Source organism: Apteryx rowi, unplaced genomic scaffold, assembly GCF_003343035.1.
Source record: "Apteryx rowi isolate R43461 unplaced genomic scaffold, aptRow1 scaffold_472, whole genome shotgun sequence".
In the NCBI taxonomy this organism is placed as follows: domain Eukaryota; kingdom Metazoa; phylum Chordata; class Aves; order Apterygiformes; family Apterygidae; genus Apteryx; species Apteryx rowi.
In genome coordinates, this window is record NW_020450730.1 from 430,839 (window position 1) to 456,926 (window position 26,088).

A 26,088-nucleotide genomic window follows, 5' to 3' on the forward strand; every position below is an offset into this window, starting at 1 on the left:
CTTTTCTGTGGGGGTAGCTTGGACTGACACTGTGGGGAAGGTATGCCTTAGGAAGGTAGCTTTTTGAAGTCAAGTAGAAGAGGGTCTGTGTATTCGACAGATTATGAAGCAACTAATTTTTTTCAAAATGGCAGGGATGTTTTTCCAATTTATAAGGTATATTAGGAAGCAAATTAAGCAATAAATTATTTAATTTTGCATTAACGACAATTTGTAAGAGATCTACATGGTTGGAAATGATTCACAATTGACCTTGATGAAGTTAACTAAAATCCACATGAATAATTATCCAGGACCTGGAAAGTTTTCAAATGATTCATGGACTTCCTAGAGGGTGATGTATTAGAGGAAAAAATGCCTAGAAATTTTCATGGGTCAGGGTGATACTCCTTAAGAACAATTTCTGCGTATTTCCACACAAGAAACATTGTCTGTTTAACAGCTTGCACTCCTAACATAATTTCTCCTTGTTGCCATCTTCTGACTGGGTATTTCTTAAGCGAAATAGCAAAGAGGAACATGAGAGGAGGAGGCTGATAATTGGCCTGTGGCAATTAGGCCTGAAATACAGAGAAAATGTCTGAAACGCAGGCGGTAACATGGGATTGCTGGAAAGTGGAGTTATGAGAACAAGGAGATTCCCTTAACTTCAAAAGTGGGAAAGGCTTATTTGGGAAGGAGATAGAGTTCATATTTAATGGACATGAGGTCAGCATGAGGGGAAGCACAAGTGCCAGTATCATTAGAGCTTTAATGAACAAGACCTTCTCTTTCTCTACACCTTTTTGCACTTTAAGAAAGGAATAGCCTTGGATAATGTAAGAAACAGCATCTGGCCTCCTAGTCCTGAAATATGACCCACGCCTGTGGAGCACTCTCTTTTTGGAGGTGTTCACTTTGAGTCTAGGACAGCTAAGGAAGGATTATCCCTGTCCTTTGTGTGTGGTCATAGGAAGTAGGATTTTTCTGGGGAAATGGAGGAAGGGCCTTTTGTGTTTCTTCAACAGTGGCAGACTTTGCACTTAGGGAAAACTGAAAGCTGAGAGCAAGCTGCAGAGGGGCCTGACACAGTCCTTAAGTTTTTCTCCATTTTATTGGCATATTTTCTTAAGAAAGATCTTTTAATGGAGAGAAGCATAAGGCTTCTCCCAGCAAGGCTCATATTTCAGTGTTCTCTGAACAAAAAGAGGAATATTGAAACACAAGTGTTTTAAGAGAAACAATATGCTATGAATAATGTTGACTGGAAATGCTACTGCATGTTTGGGGTGGGGTTATCCGCCATTGGAAGTAATAAAAATACAGCTGTATGTTATTCATTGGAGTTCAGTTTATTCTGGAAGCTAATTTTTGAGAAACTGAGGTTTATTTATTGTCGGTGTCACAGGAATATTTGGACTATTCTAATGTCAGTCTTAAGCATTTTCACTTTTCAAGCCATATAAAGAACAAGCTATATGGTGCGTCTGCCACAGTTCAACAGAACTGGGGAATGGTCTCTGACCAGGCTCTGTAAACATATTCTGTTCTGTGTTGTTTCTAACCACAGCAGTACTTTTCAAATTATTTCTATTCTTTCAAAAATTACTCAGCAAAAACATTTTACATGCTGCGCTATTGGATTCTAGTCTCAAAGATTAGTGTTGCAAGGTATCCTTCAATATACTTCAAAGTCAGATTATTTATTACAAGGGCAACAAATATGAAAGCCGGGAAAACTTTAGCTTTCACAGTGGGAGACACAGATTAACGTCCATTTTTTTTTGTTTTTAATTCGGGTTGTTTAAAAAGAGCCCCCTGTGGATGCATGGGGGGTACCTTCACAACAGTTGTGTTTTGCGTGTAAACACGTATGCTTGTGTAAATGCAGAACATGATATTCTAAGTCGATTTTATGTTGTGAAGATAGCGGACATGATTTATCTGAGCAGCAGTAAGGCTTTCTCGCTCCCTTCCTCCCTGGCTGCCGCCTTGGCCAGGCAAACAGCTAGCCAGCCTGGAGCCCTCCAATCACCTGGCGTGCCGAGCCTCCACCCCTCCGCAGCGGCCGCTCTCGCACCACCTACAGTTTGCTTTTAAAGCAAATATTTTAATAAAATCACTTGACACCATTACTCTTACTTTTAGAATACAGAAGTTCAGGACTTGGTAAGAGAAGCAGAAGTTTGCCTGGCAGAAGTTGCTCTGAATCAGGTTTGTAATAAAGTTTACTGCTAAAAGAAGTAACCTGAAAACAATGTATCTTATTGTATGAAACTTTAATATATGTGCTTTTTGAACAGCGAGACCTGTGGTATGCAATATTAACTTCAGCATACTTTACAGCAGTATTGTGTCTCTGACTAAATGCAAATTTATGTATTACCATAGAAGTTGTAATTTACGTTTTCCTTCTTATGCTAAATGGAAGATATTTATTCTTTTGGGAGGTGAATCTTTCCTTTTCCATTTTATACATATTAGACTTCTCTAACAGGTGCTACTTTCCAGTTTGGGGGTTTTAAGTATCATTTAGATATATCATTTTAAATATGCCAGAACATTAGAAATTCTGTGAAAGTCTTGGGCACAGCATCAACTTTTATGACACCAAGAAGTTGCAGTTCATCTAAAATCATGTATTGTGTGTACACATAGGTACACACATGGAATCACAGACTGTATACAATTTTGCGTAATCCTTGAGGTGAATTTTTAACTTTAATATATTATTGCACCTGCTCTAATCAATGCAATACTGAAACTTTGAATTGGGCTAAATTTATTTAAGATCAAGTACATTTTTTTCCTAAATTCTACAGTTGGAAAATATAAAATGCTGGCACAACTTTTACAGGTTTTTGCAGGAAACTGAGGCTGGAGAAAGAATCTAACTTAATCCATATATAATGTGTATATGTATATATTTCCCCATTTTGAATATGATGTAAACTTATTGGAGGCTTTAAAGTATTTTGTCCATAACTTACATGCTATTTAGAACATATACTACTGCATCTGACAGTTATAATATATTATAATATATAATATGAGATCAATAAAATAGTTTAATAGATAAGAAATAAAATATCTTTAAATTACTTATGCTTCAGGAAACTGTAAGCATATATCTTGAGAATAATTTACAACTTTCAGAAGTTTTATATTGCTTTATAACACTTGTTTTCCATGTTAGATATTTTTATCTTTTTTATTAGAACTTTTAATGGAAAATTTAGTATGAAATGTTGAATTGCAACTGTAGCACAGTGGTAGTTTAATCAAAAGCTTTGTTTTTTCCACCTGCAGCAAGGGTTTGATGAGTACTGATTTCAATCACTAATTTCATATAATTTAATTCAAATATTATTCTAGAATAAAAGAGTGCAGTACAATACAGACTAACTGTATGATAGATTTCTGCTCTGTCACAAACATCTGTTCTGTCAATATCCACCTATTGTTTGTGTTTTGTTTTGCAGTAGGAGGCTGTTAGTTTTGTTTTTTTTTAACAAGGAAAATATTTTGGAAAAATGGTGGACTTTACATGACTCTGAAGTAGTCAAAGCAATTTTAAAGATCAATAAAAACTTGGCACATGGAGGCTTTGTCCCTTGAATTGTGTATGTATTTACAGGCTTTTTGCCCTGAAATTTTTGCTATTAGAAGAGGCCATTAAATGTTCCTGATAGCCCATTCAAATGGAAGCACTGTAAGACAGACTTCGTATGAATTATGAGACTGAACTCATCTTCTTAGATTAGCATTCAGATGAGCAGTGATCAAGCAGTAAATTATCTAGTTTACGAGTGGCTGGGAAAGACTAAAAGAAAGAAGAAGGGTCTATCAGCAGCTACCTTAGAGAAAAAAACCCAAGGCAATAAAGAACAGAAGGGATAGGAGAAGAATCTGTGCTTGTTCAGATATTCTGACAAATGTTGTAAAATGTTCATGAGAGATGAGGAATTTTTTTGTTTTTGTTTTTCTTATGTTGAATAGATCTGTCCAGTTCTTCTCTAGTCCTCCAGAGCTAAGTCCTCCTGCCCTGTCTGTCTCTATCTATTGCATGCTGCTGAAGGGGTAAGACTATCAGTTATAATATGCGCAGCGTGGGAATTCTGGGTAGGAATATGTTCAAAGAAGGCCTGGGCAGGACTGGATAAACACTGAACATTGATCCTCAAGTCTAAGGCAGCTGAACTGGGGTTTCCCTTTCTCAGAGCTATTGGAAACATAGTCCATGATATAGAGTGAACTTGTAGCTAAAGAAAGACTTAGCCCAAAAGAGACTTCAGAAGCACTGTGACCCAGCATATGCAGAGCCAAAGAGCCACCACGGCTTATTTGTGACAAATGTCTCTGTAAAGTAGAGCACATTGAAATGAAGTAGAGCATGGATTTGCACACATGTGAGAAGCAATAGGTTGGATCTGCACCTCTCCTTACTTGAAAATAACTGCACACTGTTGGTCAGCGCAAGCGCATTTTCCTTTTTAGTTTTGTATCACTAATTTCTTGTGCTTAAACTTTGTAGTGCACAGGATTGAATCCTTACTCTGTTTAAACTCCATAAACAGCTCACTGCAGCTTGATGGACTGCTACTTGCCTATTGTCCTTTGAGTCCAAAGACATGCAGGCATCTAATTCTGCTCTCAGGAACGTAAGAGAAATGCCTCAGAAATGCCTCAGAAGCACCGTGAGTTCTGTCAGTAGCAAAGTGTTAAGAGAGGTCACTTCCTTCTTGATTAATTGCCCACTCTATTACCAAAACCACCATTTCCCTACCTGACAAGTATGCCTTTCTAAGAGGGCTCAGAGAAGAGCCAGCACAACAAGCTCTGCTGGAGTACTTAACAGCAGTACCTGTGCTGGTAGCACGAACAGCAGCAGAGGCCACAACAGCCTGGTAGGAAAAGGCAGCTATAGACTACAGTGGTTAAAGGAGGCAGTTGTGACAGAGAAGATGTTGATAGTGTGGAGATAGCAGAAAAATACTAGGAACTGCTGGTCAAAAAGTATGAGACACCGTCTCCTGCCGATTCCTGTCCCTTTCCCTTTCTTACCCTATTTCTTGTTCCTCTCTGTGCTAAAGATCAATGGCAAGGAAAAGGTGAGGTTTTCCCTGTCGTGCAGGATTAGGAATAAGACCCTTTTTAGGAGTGTGGTTGCAGTCACTGTAAGCTTATCTAGGACAATGCTGCCACCAAAAGGCACACCCAGCTGTTACCTTGTTTGCTTCTGTAGGTTGCTATTGGAGTATGAGGCATACTGAGTGAGCCACAGTACTACAATAAGTTATATTTCTGAGTCAGTATTGCATTGCCCCAGTTATTCTTTTGAAGTGAGTAGTATGTTGAAGAATCAGTCTTAGAGGTGACACCTTAGAAAAAGACTAAACTTGTCATAGATTTTTGAAGACACTTTGTCATCACCTAGGTCATTAGGGCCTGCATGGAGGCCAAATATCCTCATAAGCTCCTCAGTTCTTCCTGCTGCACTTTCCTATCAAGTATGAAGTGATCAATACTGGATTCTTTGTTTGTCTCAGCAAAATCTGAGATGGGGCCACATCTGAGGTAGCACACTGCATTTGGTACGCAGCACACAGCAGCAGGAGTTATGAGGCAGTGTTTATACATTGTTTATTATGCATATGTGCATAATAAATTTAGAAAACAGTCTAAAATATTTTGGGTTGCAGTGGTCTTTGCAGATGGATGTGCGTCCTTCAAGTGTGTATTAAGAAGGATATACCTAAAAGGATACGTTTCTTATGTGTATGAGAGATTTTTTTTTCCTCTACAGATACTCAGTTTGTGCCTTGTACCCTGTGTTGTGCCGTGCCCTGATTTTCAAAAGCTAAACAAGAAAGAGTGGTATGAGGGATATGAGTCAGAATGAGTATGCCATCTTACGGGCTTGTGACTATCAAGAACCAGCCTCCTGTTCTCTCCACAGGAACCAGAGAAAATGCAAGCAGGAAAAAAACCCTCCCATTTTGTCCCAAGGATTCCTTCTCTGCAGAAAAAAAAAAAAAAAAAAACAACCAAAACACCTACCTGGCCATCACAATAGATGACTTTACAACCTTCAGGACTTCCTGTCCTAAATTGCAAAGAAGCAGGGCAATCTGAGCTTCCGTTCACATAACAAAAGTCTTGGAAATGTTTTGGTGTTTGAGAACAACAACAACTGTCAAAGTATTTTTTCCTATTAATGAAACACCACCTGAACTATTATTTGGCAGAAAAATCACCCCTTAAAAATGCCATGAGTCTGCATCATTGAAATTACTAATGGGAAGGGCATGCAGTCGCAAGAGCATTGTTACCTCTAGCCATGGGCTGCGGCCTGATGAGTATATTAATATAGCAGCCTAAGTGATAGATACAGCTACAGAAGTGTTGCTGTGAGAAGAACCCAGTGGTCTTGGGCATCCATGTCAAAGTACTACCCAGGACAGAGAAACCTTTGAAGGAATGGAATACCTGAGCCTGAGGCCAAAAGAAAGGCTGCTCTTACTAAAGAATTCAGGAACTACAGTGGGGAATTTTACCTGAAAAATTCAATGTTGATCCCCCTCAGAAGAGCGTATGGATATCTTCTGTCTTTGCCAACATTCACATCACGTTAGTTTGGAAGCTGTTGTGTGGAATCTCCTCAGTGAATGAAGTCTAGATACCACAGGTTGATACTTATGTCTCAGAGGCTGAAAGGAGTGCCTCATTGCAGCAAAGCTTTGGGAACTTCCCAGTCTTGCCTCATTCCACTGTACTGGGGCAGCTAACACCTTTCTAATGGGCATTAAGCATCACTGCCCAAAGCTATTCAGTTCCATTCATTATCCTTTATCTACTTCCCTTTCCCTGGGAGGAAATGGAGATGGCTTTTATCAAGAATCTTCTTTAAAGACAAAAGCTGCATGACTAGCTGCACTTGCAGAGCTATTTCAGGAATAGGGGGAAAATGTTTCTACTCAGAGGTCAAACGCTTTGAATCCCCAGCTACCACATTCTCCGAGCTGGGAAGCGGGGTGGCCACCGTGTTTCCTGCAGGCACCGCACACCTGCCCGCCTTTGGGACACGGCTGGTCGGGAAAGCCGAGCTCGTGTGCATCAGCTGATTGCACCCCCTGCGAGATGTGCATTCAGAGTATTGAAGAACTGCAGTGGGCGTGGGATGGGCAGTCGTTCTATCAGGTTTTGTTAGATGTTTGTAAGGGAGAGTTGTATGGTCTTCCTTTTACAGGTAATTAGTTTTGGGAAACACAGTTGGTGTGGGAGGGCTTAAGAACACTATTTTAATCTGCTCTCAAGCAGTTTTTACTCAAGTGAATCCTAAAGGCAAAAAACTTGTCATTTGAATCCAAAAGCAAATTATGTTGGCTCTGTGAGAATGCTGTATTTTAAAGTTTTTGCTATTTGTAGCCTTGAATTTTGGGTGTTAAAAATCCTTATTTTATGTTGGTGCTGATCCCTATCTTAAAACTACTTATGATATATAGGATAATAGATGTCTGTTCTCATTCTGTTTTAGAGCTGGTTAAGCAGAAGTCAACAGCAATTAAACAGGAACAATTTGTTATGTTTTTACAGTGGTATAGTAACTTAAAGATGATGGATATCTTTCCCTAGAGAAATATGTGCTAGATAGAAAATTAGGCATTGTGTTTCCCTCATATATTTCCTGGGTAAAAAGTACATGTCAACTTATTTAATGTCATGGAACAATATCAATATATCAATTACTTACTGTAATAAAAGTTCTTTATGCAAATATGCTACTTCAGTTATTTTCACCAGTGTTTATGCTAGCTTTTATATATTGAAATGATTTATTTTATTTTCAGAGTTCTACATCCACCATGTTACCCTGTGGACCAGCTCTGTCATTTGTCCGGTGTCTGGTGCGGAAGAAGAACGTCGGTGGTGAAAGTCTTGAAGACTCCAAGTTGTGCCGATGCTTGTCTACTGTGGACCTTATAGCACTGGGAGTAGGAAGTACTCTTGGTGCTGGTGTTTATGTCCTTGCTGGAGAAGTAGCCAAATCAGATTCTGGACCTAGCATTGTTGTTTCGTTCCTCATTGCTGCCCTGGCATCCGTGATGGCAGGTCTTTGCTATGCTGAGTTTGGTGCTCGTGTCCCCAAGACTGGTTCTGCGTATTTGTATACTTATGTAACTGTTGGTGAACTATGGGCTTTTATCACTGGTTGGAATCTCATTTTATCATATGTTATAGGTAAGCTTAAGAACAAAGGACTCAAGGGGTTCTGAGACAGCAGATAAAAGTGTAGCATCTCACTTCAAGAAAGTCATGATGTTTAAGTATTAACTTATTACTATAATCCCATGCTAATTAAATGGAGTCTTATTGTGTTATCACACCAAATACAAAGTTGACCAGATCTGAATAAAATCAACACTTAAATGGGAGATATTCAAATAACTACTTCAGTGCTTTGGCAGAGATGACATTTTTTGATTTAAACTTGTTTTTTTCCAGAGGTACTGTGACAAGTTGGCCCAACATCTGTTATGCTGTGTATAGGCACATCTTTCTTTATACGTATACAATAATTACAGGACTTTTGCCCAAATCACCACAAAATTAATATGCCGGAGCATTGTATTGAACTGTATTTAATGACAGGAGAGCTGTAAAAATAAAGTCATATCTTGCTATGGCCACATACACTTTTTTCCAGGGGAGAGTATCTGTCTTAAATACCCACTCTAATAATATAAATTTTCCTAGTGATTTTTTTGCTCTACTTCCAGATGGTCAAACTTCCCTTCTTTTGTAAACTGTTTTGTTACAATACTTCAAACTGTTTATCATATGCCATGTTGTAAACATAGAAATATCAATGATATAAAAATAATTTCTGCAATATTTGGGAGTAAATGAGATATAAATTTATATTTTTTAGTTACAGAATAATATGTTATAATTTAACTAAGCAGATAATTTCTATAATATTAAAATTCATGGTCAAAAGGCTCACTGTTTTAACATAAGTTCTGCTTTTTTTAAATACAGGTAGCAGCATGTTTAAGTTTATTTGTTTTTCAGTAGAAGTAACTCTGCCCTATTGTATATGTGCAGAACCCTAAACTTGCATGTATTTTATGAAGGTACATCAAGTGTAGCAAGAGCCTGGAGTGGCACCTTTGATGAACTTCTTGGAAAACAGATTGGTCATTTCTTCAGAACCTACTTCAAAATGAATTACTCCGGCCTAGCAGAGTATCCTGACTTCTTTGCTGTATTCCTTATATTGCTTTTATCAGGTAAGAGAAAGATGTGTCTTCATTTATAATGGTTGTCATATCAGACTATAGAATGTTTCTTACAGACAAGGAATAGATTTTCTTGAATATGTTAGTGAACAGACAGCAAGAAAAAATGATAGATTATAGTTTTTATCTTACCATAAATAATGTTAGAAAAGTTTGGATGCACATTTTGTATTGATGCAGTGACTCTGGGAATAAAATTTATATAGTCAAATTTTCATGTGTACCATCCTCTTTTATTTAAGCTGAGACGTGAAATAATCACTTTGCAGTGTAGAGATTGCCAGGTTGAGTCAGATACTAGAAGCAATGCAACAAGGGTAACATGGATAAGCAGGATAATTCAAAGGAACTATTTTAGTACCTCTTCAGTGCAATGTGTGACCTTCTTGTAGTTTTTGTGAAAAACACTCATACTTCTAGAAATTTTACCCCAAGTTTTTAAGATGGTTGTCATATGGTCACTAATGTAAACCACAAGAAACTAGCAAAACTGGAATGGAAGCCTGAGGAAATTCATTGGTACCATTTTAAGAGCAGGATATTCTTTAAGTGTATGAATTTTGTAAAAATTTTTTTACAAGTTTTCCTGTGATTCAGAAGAATTTAATGCTTCCAATCAGAACATATTTTGAGAAGTATCAATATTAACAGTCAGTGCTGAGGGTCCTGTTTCAGCACTTAAGAAGATCACGGAGTTTACTTTAGACTTGGCTTAGTCCAGTATCCTGGACCAAAAGTGTCTCCCATGCTTGTGGTTCATGGTTGCCTGCAGGAGTTCAGACCCTTATGTCTTCATGAGGGGTTAGAATGAATTGGTAGGTACCTGGAATGGACCTTTCAGTTTTGTTACCTCCAAAGGAAGGGGAAAAACTTTTGTTTTTTGAAAACTGAAGCTGCACAAACTGAACTATGAAATGTGAATGTAGATGCTGCCATCTTATGTCAGTTTTCCTCATCATCACTGCTGTTTCCTAACATCAGACGTAAAGATTATTGATTGAAAAACAAATGTTTTTTCCCATGTGGTTCTCCACTGCTCTTGAGTTTTCATTTGTCACTTGTCTTTTCATCCCCAGCACCACTCTTTCTTCACTTCTTTTGCACTTCTGCCCCAAATTACCTCTCCAGGTCTATGTGGTAAACCGTCAAACCACCAGTGAACTAACTCTGTGGAATTTACTGCTGTTGAGAGGAAGGGCAGAGTCAGGACTGCTCAGGGCTGTGTAGGTTGAGTGCGATACAGTAATCGGTTCTGAGGTGTGTAAAGCTGAATCTCAGCAGTAGCAGACAGTGTTTTACAGAAAATGTTATGTGCCAAGTACAAGGAATAGTCCATAGAAATCTGTCCATTTATGTTTCTGCTCTACAGAAAGGACTTTTTAAAAAATTTACACTCTGTGTTTCATACAACATTAGGCTGATTGAGACATTGCCTTCTAGAGAAAAGCTTAGCTAAAGAGCACGCACCTCTTTCCAATAAAAATACCTTTGGTGAAGAAACTTGAGCAGCTCATATGATAACTCCTAGCTTATGAAAAATAAGCAAAAGTCTCATTAGTGGGGTCAGAAATTTTTTAGACATTATCTTGAGAGGCTTAAAATTTTCAGACTTAATCTCTAAATAATGAGGGAAAGCATGTATGTGACATTAGTGGAAACGCTTAGAGTGCAGAGAACATGCGTGAGGCTTTCCTATTGTAATTAATTTTTCCTGATCTGCTGCTGTCTGGTGTTCCAGTAAACTATAAATATGCTTACAACTGCCACAAATCTAATGATACAGTAGGATCCTGATGGAAAACCTTTCAGATTGTTTAAATGCATTAGCCTACAACCTAAAGGCATGTGTATTTTGTATGAGATTTTGTTTTAGAATCTCTATGAATGGCAGGCATGCATTTCTTTTAATAGTTTTATTAATAAAGTAGGAAATGTGACTTTTACTATGTAACTGAAACTTACAGTGAACACAGATTATTAATCTAATAATTATGATTATTTTATTACTCTAATAAGTAATTGTTCTGTATGTAGTAGATTCTGCCATTCTGTTTTCATTAAGCACAGAATTTTTGTAGCTATTTTTATTTCATGGCATAAAACAGAAATATGGATTGGAGTCACAGAGAAGTAGTAACAATTGCTCAAAATATGTTTAAATACTTTAAGAATAGGATAAAGAAGTTTTCTGTTTTGTGGTCTCTAATACACTAAATTGTGCTACTACTTCTTAAAAGCTGTAAGAGCTAGTGCTGTTTCTTTAATATTATTCACAGTACTTGCATATATATCTTCTTTAAAAAGTCATTTTATTACTTTAAGGGACTGTTCACAGCTATAAAATGCTTTTATTTTATAGGTCTTTTATCTTTTGGAGTAAAAGAATCTGCGTGGGTGAATAAAATTTTCACTGCTATTAACATCTTGGTCCTCCTCTTCGTTATGATTTCTGGTTTTGTGAAAGGAGATGCTGACAACTGGAAAATAAGTGGAGAATATCTCATCAACCTTACTGCAATAACAGAGTAAATATTTTTTTTCACACTTTTCTTGCTCATATTCCAAGCAGCTTTGTGTTATACTTGCTTCTGTGTTATTGCTTATTGCTGATTGCTCTGTTGCTGGGAATGATAAACCTTTTATAACTGTAAAAATTTTTTTTTCTTGTTTGTATTTTTCTTAAAAAATATTGTCTTATTTATTTTAATAATATTTTCCATAGTCATTTGTGAAATTACTGGCTTCTCATCCTTAAGCCATGCATTAACTGCAGTATGTGAGTATGACAACAAGGTTTTCGTGTACTGTTAGCATTTTAATATGTTTTGATATGAACAGCAAAGTGAGTAGGATGGTAGATGTATGATTCAGGTATTTTTCTATTTACTATTATTTTTGTCTTTCTTACAAGCTTTGCAATAGAAATTTCTTTAAAATTGAAATTTTTGTAAGTTTTGCAAAACAGAACTCTGTCTTGATGAGAGTACATTGCATTTTAACATATTTTTCGAAATACATATTACATTTATCATACCAACAATTAAAAATAAGTTATTTTTTCTGCTGTATTTTCTTTCTTTTAGGAATCGTTCATTCTATGAGAATGTGACAAGTATATATGGGAGTGGTGGTTTTATGCCATATGGCTTTACAGGAACATTGGCTGGTGCTGCAACCTGTTTTTATGCCTTTGTAGGATTTGACTGCATTGCAACAACTGGTAAAACATTTATATATGAGTGTGTGTGCGTGTGTGTGTGTAGCACACGTGTATGTATAATATGCATTTGGGAAGGGGGGGGGGGAAACAATGTCACTGTATGCTGTTCTTCCTTTGCTGTGTCCTTAAACTTCTTCAGTCCATGTAGAATAAGTCTGAGTTCATTCCTGAATGTGGCGGTCATACTGGGGGAAGGAGGAGATTTTTCTCATTTTATTCCTGTTCTAAATAAAATAATTGTTGCTTTCCAAGTCTGAGTAATGCTTAGAAGATGCTCTTTTCTGCCCAAATCATGTTAATCACCTGTTCACTTTTGCTCTTCTCTGAGAAGTGATATGTCTCCTAAAGGGTGGTTTATACATGAGTGATAAGAAATGAGTATTTAGAAAGCTAAATACATTGGAAAACTAACAATTTATAAATTGTAAGCAAATAATTAGAAATGATGGGCTTTGGCTACTCTAAATATAGAATGTATTTTATGTCCTTTAGTTTACCTCTATTTTTAATGCTATTCCTAGGAACAAAATATTGAGTTATGTTCTGTGTCACTGAGCTTATTTTGTACAGATTTTAAAAAATGATATTACAAGTATGATTCCCAGGGTTTAGATTAACAAATGTACTGATTTGTATTTGATGATATCTTTTAAAAATGTATCAGTAGGAATTTTTGGTGGTTTTTTTTTTTCAGGAGAGGAGGTCAAGAATCCTCAGAAAGCCATACCCATAGGAATTGTGGTGTCCTTGCTTGTCTGCTTCATGGCCTATTTTGGGGTTTCAGCTGCACTGACTCTTATGATGCCATACTATTTACTAGATGAGAAAAGTCCTCTGCCAGTAGCATTTGAATATGTTGGATGGGGTCCTGCAAAATATGTTGTAGCGGTGGGATCCCTCTGTGCTTTGTCCACAAGGTAAAGACATTGAAATACTAATTTTATTGGGGAAAAAAAACTGATGGATAATATAAGACTTTTAAATGTATGTTCACATGTTCATTTGGAAGGGTCAGTTTACACAAAGCATTAGCAATAAGTATTAGAAGTGTGTTTAGACTAAAGTAGGACTTGATCACTGTAAGCACCTTAAATTATATTCTTTTTTTAAACTGTAGTCTTATTGGACTCTACCTCTTTCACTTATTACCAAAAATTTCCCTATTAAAATATGTATTTTCAGACATCCGATCTACAAGTTATCTCTATTAACTGATAAAATAAACTTCACCCATTTTCTCCTTTCTTGCTCTCCGCTCCCCATGACACAGTAGCTTTATGGGCTCTGTGTGTTTGCAGGCAATACTGAAGAAAGATTAACCAGAGCCACCTCCTTCTTTATTGCCTGTCTCTCTTTTTCTCCAGTAGCCAGTCTGTCTTTTGACATCATCCCTTCCCCTGATTTCTGTGTGGGTACTTGAGATGCAGATTATATCTATGAAAATATGATAATTTATTCCGCCTTTGTAAACTGAATGTAACCTTAATGTAACATGTGCTTTTGATTAAAAAGGTTGGGGAGGGCATGAGTGTGTTGCATGTTCCCATGTATTATAACCCAGTTGTAATGTGGTATAAAAACTTTCATAGAATACAACATTGCTTGATACTTGAATTTAAGGTAGAAAAATACTGATGCCAATCTCCTACCTGAGCATATGTAGGTAGTAAGTCATTTAAGTGAGCTTTAGCGATAAGAATACTGACGGTCTGTTCTACAAAGGAAAAAGAGATACCTGTTTGAGCAGTAACACCAATACCCTGAGATAACCCTGTAAGCATCAGTCTGTGCAAGGTGGGCACACTGCTTGTGGAGAGTGATCTAAAGGAAGGGAATATTCTCGATGTAGGAGATGTAGGAGGTGATTTAAAAAAGGAAATAGATCCAGAAGGACATTAAAAGAATTGTAGGGCTGACTGTAAATGTCACATTTTTTATACAGTTCATTCTGGGATTATAGTTAATTTCTATCTAGTGTCATGGTCCCCTCAGTTTGGAAGGTTTTACTAAATTTTTCCTCTATATTGATGAATAATAAAAGTGATATTTAAGCAGAAACTAGATCAAAGAAATGAATACTGGAAAACAAAATGAACTGAGATGGTAAAACACACTGTTTCAGAAATCTGAAATTTTGGTCTCTCTTTCCAGTGTATTTTAAATTATTTTATTTCCTCATACGGAGAGATTAATCTTTCAGTCTGTTGACTGTTTTCAGTTTAGAACAAAACAAAGGAAATTTTATTTCAGATTCCTCAGTTTAGAGGTATAATTGACAAAAAAGTTGGAATCGTTGCTTTCGATCCATATAGTTACCTCTTACTAGGTTATGTCATGAACTTGTTTCCTCAGGATAAAAATGTTTATTAATATTTCCATTATGTGAATGCACTTAAAGAGGGGTAGGAGAGTTAAATTTTACAAAGCCACAACAGCAAAATTTTGGCAAAAGATTCAAACAATATCATTATTTGAAGAATAAATTGTAACCATGCTTCAGGAAACATTCTTTTTTGGAAAGAACTTTTATGCATCAAAAATCAGTTCATGTGCAATGAAACTTACTTCATATGTGTCTAACCTTAATGCTTGTGTCCCAAGAGCGTTACTAGAGGTACTTAGCATCTGTGGTATGTAAAAACTGTGCCTTCTGTACAAGACGTAGTTGATTTCCCAAAGCAAGAAGGGCAACCATTCAACTGGCTAAAAACTAGTATGCTTGCTGCAAAGGTTATACTGGCTATACATTTTGGCTTTTTGTCCTTTCAATATTTTTGGTTTTCTTGATTACAATTATTTTGCTTTGAGGGAAAGAAACCACCTAAATAAAACATGTATTTTAAAAAGAGCTTTGAATCATGAAGAGTTTAAAAGCTTTCTGTGTTCTGCTAATAACAAATCTAAAATAACTAGCTTTACTTTCAATAAAAGAAACAATCTTAATGTAGCTTGGCTAGAGGTGCTTTAATTGAAAAGAATAATGTGCCCAAGTATAACTGTATGGTGCTTATTCTGAGTTATTGTTAATCGGCATTCTCAAATGGAAATGTAGAATTTATGAGATGCTGCTAATGCTTATTGATTTGCTCTTGCTGACTGACAGCCTTTCTTAAGGAATACTAAAGCTCAATTGCATAGTTAGTGTGACCTGGAACGTGTTCCCGGTCCACTAATGCCTAAGAACTACAGTGATGGCAAGAGTTATTTTGCTAATCTGAATTCTCTCAAATTAAACAATTCCATTAGCTAAATCAAGAACAAAAAAGGCAAACAACTTCACAAGAAAAAAGAATATTCTGTTTGTGTCTGATCTGTAGTATCTTAGGCTATGGGGCTTTCTGGTTTTGTCTTACAATCATAAATTTTGTTTCTGTACATGCCATTAATTCACATTGTTTATCTTTTCCATGATACAACCCTGCATGAACTGTGTTTGCCATGTTGCATGTATTTGCTTTTTACTCAGTCTTCTTGGATCCATTTTCCCAATGCCACGTGTAATCTATGCTATGGCGAAGGATGGCTTGCTTTTCAAATGTCTAGCTCAAATCAATTCCAAAACGAAGACCCCACTAGTTGCTACTCTATCGTCTGGTGCAGTAGCAGGTGAGATTAAGAGCTGATCCTTGTACAGAAAGGTGCACTTCTAAACACATTGCATATATGGAAATAAAACACTGTTGTGCAATTTTGATTTGCTTTTGGCTGAAATGATCAAATATGATTGTCGCCAGGTAAAATAGGCTTCTAGTGAAACTTTTCTCTACCACAGATTTTATATTTTTGGATTAATCTCAAGTGCTTTGAAAGCCTAGGTTCCAAATAAGCAACAAACCAAAAATAACAACACCTATCAGACAAACAAAAAACCAACAGCAGCAACACAGAGCCTAAAACCAAAACTAAACCTAAACCAATTAACTTTTCCAAGCTTTCTTTTTGTGTAGTTGGGTTTACCAGTAAAGCGTTGTGCTTTTAATAACCTGTATTTGAACTATACATTTTTCTGTTCTAGTCTTCTCGGCTCTATGTTCCCTTTGCCCCGAATTCTGTTTGCCATGGCACGCGATGGTTTACTCTTTAGTTTTCTTGCCAAAGTGAGTCAGAGGCAGACACCAGTTTCTGCCACCTTGACAGCAGGGGTCATCTCTGGTAAGCTTTAAAAGCCCATGTTTCTTAAAACTGGGATTTAAACCCTCTATGCACGTGCATGGTACTTTTTATTTTTGAAAAGGGCTGCGTGTTAACTTCCCTTGCATGTAAGATGGGAATAAAATTACTGAGTAATCAAAGGGTATACAGACTCCAAATCATACCAATCATGGTGGTGGTGATCTCCTTAGTGTCAAAGAAATCGAAATGACTTTGATTTTTTCGGTTTTTAATATTGGCCTCTCTTCTATTGCAAATAGGCATTTTACTTAATCTGGGTCCCTTGGGATAATGCCCTCCTTACAGGATTTCCTTGTCCAATGTACACCTATATATGTACCACATCTGTAAGGGGGGAAAATAACAGTCAAGTTTTTATTATGAGACATGAGAAAAAAATTCTACATTTGCAGCAGGATCAACTTTTGTGTAAAGTACATGCATAGAATTTTTTTAAATTTTCCTCCAAAGAAAGAAGATTCTGTTTTGGTACAAGCTTACCAAGTCATGGTTGGGGTGTGTGTGTGTTGGGCGGGGGGGTGGGGGGATTATGTTTGTTTGCACATACACATATATGCATGCACATATATGCCTACATATATTTTAGCAAAACAGTATTTTAGGAGCTGTTGCCAACTCCTGTGTTTCACAAAGAGAATGTTTTAATGTGTAACTATTTCACTTTTGTCAATACTTCTTGCAGAGGTATATGTAGTTGTGCCCAAATTTCACTGCGTTAATTCAGTGGGATGTCTATTTACACAGGAAAATTGGAAGTTCCAGAAGTATTTAACTCAAAGGCAAATAAATAAGTCTTAAATTAAAACTAATTCAAATATGGAAAGCATGTCTTTAACATTTAGCAACCCTGGCTAAAGTTGGTATCAAATAAGAGATTCAGAACTGAGCCTAAATCATTATTACTATAGTCACCCTCAGATGCCAGTTCCAAAACTGGAATTGCTCGTGCTGTGTACTTGACACTAATGTGGGAAGGCGCAGTCACCTTTCAAATGGTTCCTACTTGAGGCGTTATCATTAGTTCCCTTTTTTTTGGTCAAGTACAAGTCGATTACATAGAATTGTTTTTGTTTTGGCTTTTAGTTTCAATTTATATTTTTGACTTCTTCCTCTGTAATAATTTGGAAATGCAGCTATATGGGATGAAATCAACATCTTTATCTGAAATCACAGTAAGGATGAGGAGAAAGAAAACTGTGTTACTTGGCTGGTAAACTGCTTGATACAGTTACACAGTCCTGACTTTAGCTAGGCAGCAGTAACCAGCTGAACTGCTTTCAGACAGTTTGGGGAATTCAGTGTGTGAACAATTTACCTGCAGACAGCTTTATCTTTTGCTGGAGAAGGGATATTTTTTTCCTCCATTTTTAAAAAGATGCGTAGTTGGTAACATGTGGTCTTAAGTACTTGTGCCAGAAGAGTTACAGAGGTATGCAACAGTTTATAATATATAATCTGACTTTCCTAGCATGGATAGTTTCATAGCTTTCGAGACTGTTAAGGAGATTAGATGTATGGCCTTTTAATTAAAGTTATCAGGTCAAAACTAGAGCTGAGGCAATTATTGTCACATGTTATTATTGTGACTTCCCTTTTTGCATATTGTAATCATGATCGTGAAACTTTGTACATAGGGAAATGCCTTGTTGTCAGTCCAAGGTTTCTTCACCATAAATTGATTTACCATTGTTTCTTACAACTGGAGTAGAATTGAGAGARGTGAAAAAGCTACACTCTGTTTTTTGCGTACAAAACATTTTTTAATTTAATTTTAATATATATGTTCTGGGCTAGAAAGTAGCCCTTCAAAGCTAGGAGGATTAAAAATTAAATACAGAAACTGTGTATTAGGCTATAATAGCTTCTGTTCTTTTTCAGCTGTGCTTGCCCATGCTCTTCTGAGCCTACAAAGCAGTGAGGTATTCAGAAATTTGCCTCATTATTGACTTCTTGGATTTATGAACATCCGCTATTATTAAAAAAATTAGATGGTCTTCCTTCCTTCATTGGAAAAGGAGAATAGCAGATAACATAAAATTTTAGTAACAGAGCAGTTTGGTTTTCAGAAAATCACACTTTACTTTCTTCCTCAGGATCAAAAAACAGGGGAATGTGTGTCGCTGTGTGTTTGGGTACTTATACACCTGTCTACAAGTATATTAACACATATATAATCCTTCTATATAATATAAAAATATTATATAGTATTTCTGAATATAGAAAAGTTTGTGTGTGCATATATACACAGTGTATAAAGGTTACATTTGATGGTTTCTTTTGATGTTGAAATTAATGGGTGATTCAAAAAATTAAATATTTTCAGATTATTTCTGTATCTCAATAATATTAATAACATACAAATATTTTAAGAGGTTTTTGGCCACATATATTTCAAATCAATTAACATTAGCCTTTCTTTCAGTGACTGCTTGTACTGATGTCTTGATGAGCTATGCGTGTCTGTGTGCAGACAGCATAGACCAAAAGAGACATTACATTTAAGAGTCTCAAAAGAAGGTTTTATAAATAAAAGGACTTCTACAGTTACTCTCAGTATCATGGAAAATTCTGCCTCTGATTTCAGTGATCTTAAGAACATTAATTCTTGTGAGAATTTGTTGGCCTTTCCTGAAGGCCACTTGAACTTAAATCAATTAAAAAACCCACACTATTTTAGAGAGACCTCCTGAAAGTCCTCTTTACACAAAGCTCTTTCTCAGATCAGTGGAAATTTAACAGATGGATGTCTTACTGGGTCAGATCCTTGTTCCACAGTTTTGCAGTGGGAGCCATCCTCTCAATTTTGATGAGATTCTGTTGCAGGATCAGAGCCTTAAGCTATAAAAATGTGTTTTTAATGTGGCTCCAATTCAGCAAGCCATCTCTGCAAATACTTATGTCCAGATAAGTCTAGTACAAATTGCTTCGTTAAGCGGCATGACTGTACAGCTCAGCAGTGCATATGTATATGAATGAGATGCCCAGCTGTAGGAAATTAAGTTTGCGAGTGTTGGCTATGACTTAAAATGTGTTTTTATGGATTACCACAATATCATTCATATTGCTGTCAGTATTGCTGTCCATAAAGCCATGTAAAGTTACACTGCTGAAAGACTGTAAATCTTAACTCTCTAATATATCAGCCTCATACGAATTTTGCATTTTCTTTTTCTTTTTTTTAGCTGTAATGGCATTTCTTTTTGACCTGAAGGCTTTAGTGGACATGATGTCTATTGGTACACTTCTTGCTTACTCACTTGTGGCAGCCTGTGTCCTCATTCTTAGGTGAGTCAAAAACATTGTTTCTATTCTGCTAGGTTTTATTCTGTGTTGTTCAGCATACAAACAGAACTGACATTTATGATGTATTTTTTTTGCTATATAGCTAAATGTTTAAAAATTAGCTGTATGCATATAAAAGATTACTAAGAAGCAGTGACCCTTCAAGAAAACATTGAGCATTATATTGTAATACCAGTATAGCAATTAGTCAAATCCAAACTTCATGTGAAATCTAGACACCTTTTATTTTCCAAAAGAAGAATTGATCCAAGCATCAGCTCCAAAGGTACTAGTTTTAAGCTTTGTTCCAAAATACAGTTAACAATATTTTGCTTCTGAATATGATCTGTGCCGTGCATAAGGCCTGTTATATCGTGGGAGCTCTATGTGAAAGACATACATGTTCCAAGTAGTTCACAGGTTGAAGAAGTTAAAAGAATGGAATATTGAAAACAATTGTTTTGTATTACCTTAGTCAGTAAATTAGTAAGGCCAGACAAATGTTTCAAGATGTGGTAGTCTCAGAAGAGAGTAAAAACATGCGCTCTCAATGAGTGAGGTTATAAATAATTGTCAGTAAAACTGTTGTGTCTGTTGTGTTTGTAATGTGATGGAATAATATTGATATATTGATAGCCACAGGCTATTGTTATGTATTTTGTATATGTTGTTAGAGTAGCTAAGTAACAAAGATTCTGACTTTTTAAGTTATTGTAGGAGGCTAAATTGATAACTTTGAAATGTATAAGTAATTCTAAGATAGCTTAAATTCAGTTCAAATTCAAATGTTGAATTAATTTACACTTCAAAGAAGACTATCCCGTGGTGACTTATTTAAAATATGCATTTGTAAAAATACACTTAATCCTAACAAAGCAGATGTAAAATTTCAGCCTGAGCCAGTTAATAGGCCTCTTATGCTATTGGAAACAAATCGGAATGAACGTGCTTCTGCTGAAAGGAGTGGTTTGGTTTCCCTACCCTTCTCTGTTGTTGACCACCAGACTTTGTCCCCTCTTTTGTACTAGATATCTCATCCATTGGTGCATACACTTAGCTTAATAAACTGCCCCCAAAGCCCCAAACAAACACAGCAAAAAAGTGAGTTGCTATAGTCTGTTTGTTTATGACAATGACTAAGAATATGCTGTTGCAGTGCACTTATAAATTGGAAAATTTAAACCCTCTACTGCAGAGAATTTAGTGTTTAAACACATTCCCAGAGGCATATTCCTTCAAACCTCAAAGTAAACTTAATTTTTATATTTATTCTCCTGTTTTATGCATAGGTACCAACCCAGTTTAACCTATGAGCAACCAAAATATTCTACAGAAAAAGCGGCTTTGGCTGCATCAGAAAGGGAATCTATAGTAAGTGAATCACAGATAACTATGATACAAGAGAATCACTTCGGGCTTCAGACCCTGATTAATCCATCCAGCCTGCCTACGGAGCAGACTGCAACTACTGTGAGCTTTTTAGTGGGTCTATTAGGTAAGTATTCAGCTGTCCAAACTCATATAAGCTAACATAAATAATGTAATTTTATTAAAGAAAAAAATTAAAAACCTAATAATGTACCTTCTTGCAGTCATCATTAACATGTTATTCTGGAGAATATGTTTATAATTCTTGATGGATTTAATCTATAAGCTAGTATACGTCCCTTCAAATAAACATTTTCATTATGACATTTCATACTGCTGAATATCTGCTATCATTCTTTTTAAAAGTCACTTCCTTTTCAGTGAAGAGCTTAAGTGACCTCTCCTATTTCCATCATTTTGTTTTTCACACAGCTTTCTTGGTTTGTGGCTTAAGCGTTCTCGCCACATATGGGACTCATTTCATTGCTAACTTGGAGCCCTGGAGTATTGGCCTTCTTGTTGCGTTGGTGGTGCTCTTCATAGTTACCATTCTCCTCATCCAAAGACAGCCGCAGAACCAGCAGAGAGTGGCCTTTATGGTGAATAACCTAATAGCTCTAATGAGAGTCTGACTGTATTTTAGCAAGTGAGAGAGAAAGACCACCCTTTTTCAGGCAGTTTCTTATTACTGCACTGTTACTGTTGTAGTTTTTGGGGAGAGTGTAAGAGTAGGGGATGCTCACAGTTGAATTGGAGGCTTGTGTAGTCTGGTCTAGATCTGCTCAGGACAAGAGAAAGGATTTCACTGTCTGCTGATTGGATGTGTGGGGCATGCACAGGAGCATGGTTGTGCAAAAGAGGTGTTACACTGATGGTGGTGTGAACAGCTGCTAGTACAACTAGTGGATCTGACAACACAGATCTTCCAGGTATTCCATTAGACCCATCCCCAAAATACACATTCCTGAGACACATCACCAAAGTAATTTTAGTCCCCAGTTTAGACACTTAGAAACTGGAAAAAGATTCATTTTTCCAAGTCCCAGAAAACCTGTTTAGTTTACAAGCAGCTTGTTTGTCTATGTTTTGTGTGATGATTTGGACCGCACACAGTTCATGCCTCCCACAGTGCCAGCCTTTCATTCTTAGCTTTCATTTCTGTTCTAACATCAGTTATCTTGTGGACAGGCAGAAAATGGGAAAGAATGAAGTATATTGATGAAGGTCAATGAATCTGATGGAGAGACAATTTGGAAAGAAGGGATATATATAGTATGTTCTATATATATATACACATATATATTTGATTAAGCTAATATTTTTCAGCTGTAGATGCAGGAATTCAATAGTCTATGTTCAACACAAGCTGGAAAGCTTTTCTTCACTGCCTAGAGAATATAGTTTAAATATATTTTAAAAGTTTAAGATACGTAGAAATCAGTGGTTAAACCCAAGGAAAAAGAAAATTTCACTATTTATTTACTTGTTTCAATAAGAAAATTTCCCACTTCTTTTTTAGTGAGTAGATGTGTCACCTCTAGTTTGTGTTGTATAACTCAAGTGTGACAGTAGTTGAAACATGTAAGAAATAATATCTAATACTACAAATGTATTATTATATTTCCCCTTAGGTTCCACTGTTGCCATTTTTGCCATCATTCAGTATTCTGGTGAACATTTACTTGATGGTACAATTAAGTGGAGACACTTGGATCAGATTTAGCTTCTGGATGGCACTTGGTAGGTATTCGGTTCATTTCAGTCACCTCTTATGTTAAGATTGATGGTTTCTCTCTCAGATCCATCAATTCTCTTCCTTTAAATATCTGAAAATAACTCTTTGTTTTAATAAAAGCCAGCTGATGTTTCTTGTCAAAACAACAGCACGCCTCAGAAGAGGTATAAATCCAGAGCCTATATTGTAAATACAGCTGTAAGAAACTGGGAATAATCAAAGTTATAGAGACTAATTCCAATAGGCCACAATTTTTTCTAGTAAGTATAGCTAAAAGTGAGCAGAGAGCTGTTTGTGAGTTTCCTTCCCATGGCCTCAATCCTTCTCTTTTAAAACATGGAAAGCTACATTAATTTCATCTCGTTGTAAATTAGAGTAGTTTCCATGACCTATTAGAGTAATGAATTAGACAAAAATGATGCACTGGAATTTAGCACCAGCACTTCCAAAGGAACAGGGAAGACCTGAAGCATGAGTTTCAGGTTACCTGATGCAGATAGCTGAAGCAGGGACTTGTTTTGGAAAAGGAGCTCAGCCAGGGAGTAATAAATAACTACTTTTTAATCCATTATTTGCCTGAAAACTCTATTAACTTTTTTTTCTTTTGGAAGGCTTCCTCATTTATTTTGCCTATGGCATCAGGCACAGTCTTGAAGGCCATCCTAGAAATGGAGATGAAGATTCTTGTTCAGAAAATAGTGGAATGCAAGAGAAGAACCCCGTGGAAGAAGAGGATGAACATGAAAATGCAAATGAAAATGATCAATTTCTTGCACATGAGAGGACAAGTGAATGTTAATCTATGCAAACATAAAAGTCTTTTAAACAGTAAACTGACAATATACTTGCTGACTGAACTTTCAAAAGCTTCACCAACCAACACTGTGCCCCTTGAAAGTGTTTACCACAAAGCATGACTGATATTTTGTACAAGCTGCTGATCTGTTTTCATCATTTCAGAACTGGTAGCATGAAGAGTAATATTTAAATTAAAAAACAAACAAGAAAAGTACCCTTCAGCATGCAAAAATTTGAATGCATTGTCTGAACCATCATACAAAATCATTGGCAATCACAAAATATGAAGAATTGTAGAACTGCCTGTCAGAAGTTCTCAATATTCTATACTGCCCTGTGAACACAAGTGCCTTTCATATGTTTTTCTTGTCTCTTAAGTCACAGTCTGATGGTGTCTGAAATAACAAAGCAACTAGCTCACTGAGCATTGAAATACCTAGTGTTTTCTATATAACTAATTCTAATGGGAGATAAATTGCAAATAGGTCTGGAGAGTATTTTGCAAAACAAATGGTAATTGAACAGATCTGATTCTATGCAAAAAGCAGATATTTTAAATATTTTTATATAGAAATGGTAAAGAAATGGTTGCTTACTCTTACTAATCAGTGCTCATGGAGAAGTCAAATAGTGAAGCTACTTTAAAGGCTTTTAGTCTCCCTAAACAGTAATCGAGATTGCTACTTCTGTCTTATGTGAATTGCTTTCCTTGCAGTGTTGCTGTGTATATAAAATAATACTCCCAGGAGGAGTTATATTTTCTCCAAAAGCACCTGGGAAATAACCTGTTGGTCACAATGTTGACAGTGACATGCTTATGGGATTTAGCAAGTGTTCTGCTGCTGCTACAGAAGGGCCCAGATTTCATCCCTGACTACATAATTTGGTACTTACCTACAGCAGTCATCAAGTTTTCCTCTTCACTGCTATTTTACTCCCCCCATGCTTTCTTCTCCTTTATCATGTGCTGAGGTTTTTACTTCTGAGACTGGCCATTACACATTGCTTCTCCTCAGAAAAATTAATGCATAAAATCCCAGCCTTCTATTCAGGTAGAAGGGGAGGTGAAACAGAGGCTTAGGCTTTGGAAAGAATCTTCTTAAAACAGTATTTCAGTGCTTCACCTTGCCTTAAACATACGTTAGCACAGCAGTTGTTTGTGATCTGACTCTAAATCCACAAACCCATTCATGTGGGTAGGGTGTTCAAAAGCTAACTTATGTAAAGAACTAAATTGTTACAATAGTGTTGTGTGAACAATTATTTTAAACCTAGTGAAAACTGACAGTTCTTTTTTCAACATAAAAATCGTATTACTTATCAAAGACACATAGGTATTTTAACAAGTTTTCTCAGCAAATAGTAGGCTTGATACCCTGCAGGATTCCACAGTATAGAGTTATTTTGCAAGAATGCATTTATAAAAATAACTTCCCTAAAGTAAAAAAACTATCTTGAAATTTGTCATGGAGAGTTGCAGCCTGAAGCATAATACTGCTGGCATTAATCATTGGCATTAATCTTTGTTGTTAGCTATGAAAACTTTATATCCTGTGAGAGCTATGTTGGTCAATAGTAAAATGCACCTTATTTTTTATAATATCTGGAATTTTACCAAAAAAAAAAAAAGTGGTTAAGCTACTCCTGTTTCTCTTGCTTTCTGTCTTTTTGATAGCAGTAGATTCAGGCAATTTTTTAATCTAAAAATGAGTTCTGTTGTTGTAAGAGAGTAACATGCATAGATTTTGAAGGGCGGCAAGGTAAGTGCTTTTTGATAGAGACCCTAGCGATGTGCTTACGGGGTCACAGAGTGGAACAGGCCTGTCCTTTTCAGCCAGCCCCATGCCTTACGGTTTGAACTGGGATGAGAACATTTTGCGCTGCTGGGAGGCCCGAGAGGGAGATTTATGCTGCTGCACTAGTGGCCTCTACTGGCTACTCAAAAGTAGCAAGCTGGAAAGAATTTCACTGCTGCTTCTCCTGTTGGGCATAATCTCGGGTTTATGGTAATTCAGGAGAATCTCCAGAAAACATTTGCAAAGAGACCAAAGCAGGGCATGTGTGGTTCCCTTGTTTCTCTAAGGAAGTGTATGATAAGCATATGATAAGAAAAATACCGCCTCTTAATGGAGGTTCCAGAATAAGCCCTTTAACTGTTGTTGTCCTAAGGACTGTTGTTCCTAAAAACCTGCAGTCCTTAAAAACAGGTGGGACCCAGAGGATGAGGAAAA

General features: G+C 36.5%; 1 protein-coding gene across 1 annotated transcript; it reads left to right on the plus strand.

Annotated features, from left to right (window-relative positions):
- The first annotated feature begins 2,127 nt into the window (after nucleotides 1-2,127).
- On the plus strand, nucleotides 2,128-24,335 carry SLC7A2 (solute carrier family 7 member 2). The gene is made up of 12 exons (XM_026078173.1): nucleotides 2,128-2,193; nucleotides 7,830-8,220; nucleotides 9,117-9,272; nucleotides 11,641-11,806; nucleotides 12,365-12,501; nucleotides 13,196-13,418; nucleotides 15,968-16,107; nucleotides 19,857-19,959; nucleotides 21,246-21,451; nucleotides 21,757-21,923; nucleotides 22,956-23,064; nucleotides 23,671-24,335. The coding sequence occupies exons 2-12, from the start codon at nucleotides 7,845-7,847 to the stop codon at nucleotides 23,856-23,858; spliced, it is 1,971 nt and encodes a 656-aa protein (XP_025933958.1). The 5' UTR covers nucleotides 2,128-2,193; nucleotides 7,830-7,844; the 3' UTR covers nucleotides 23,859-24,335.
- Nucleotides 24,336-26,088: the final 1,753 nt, after the last annotated feature.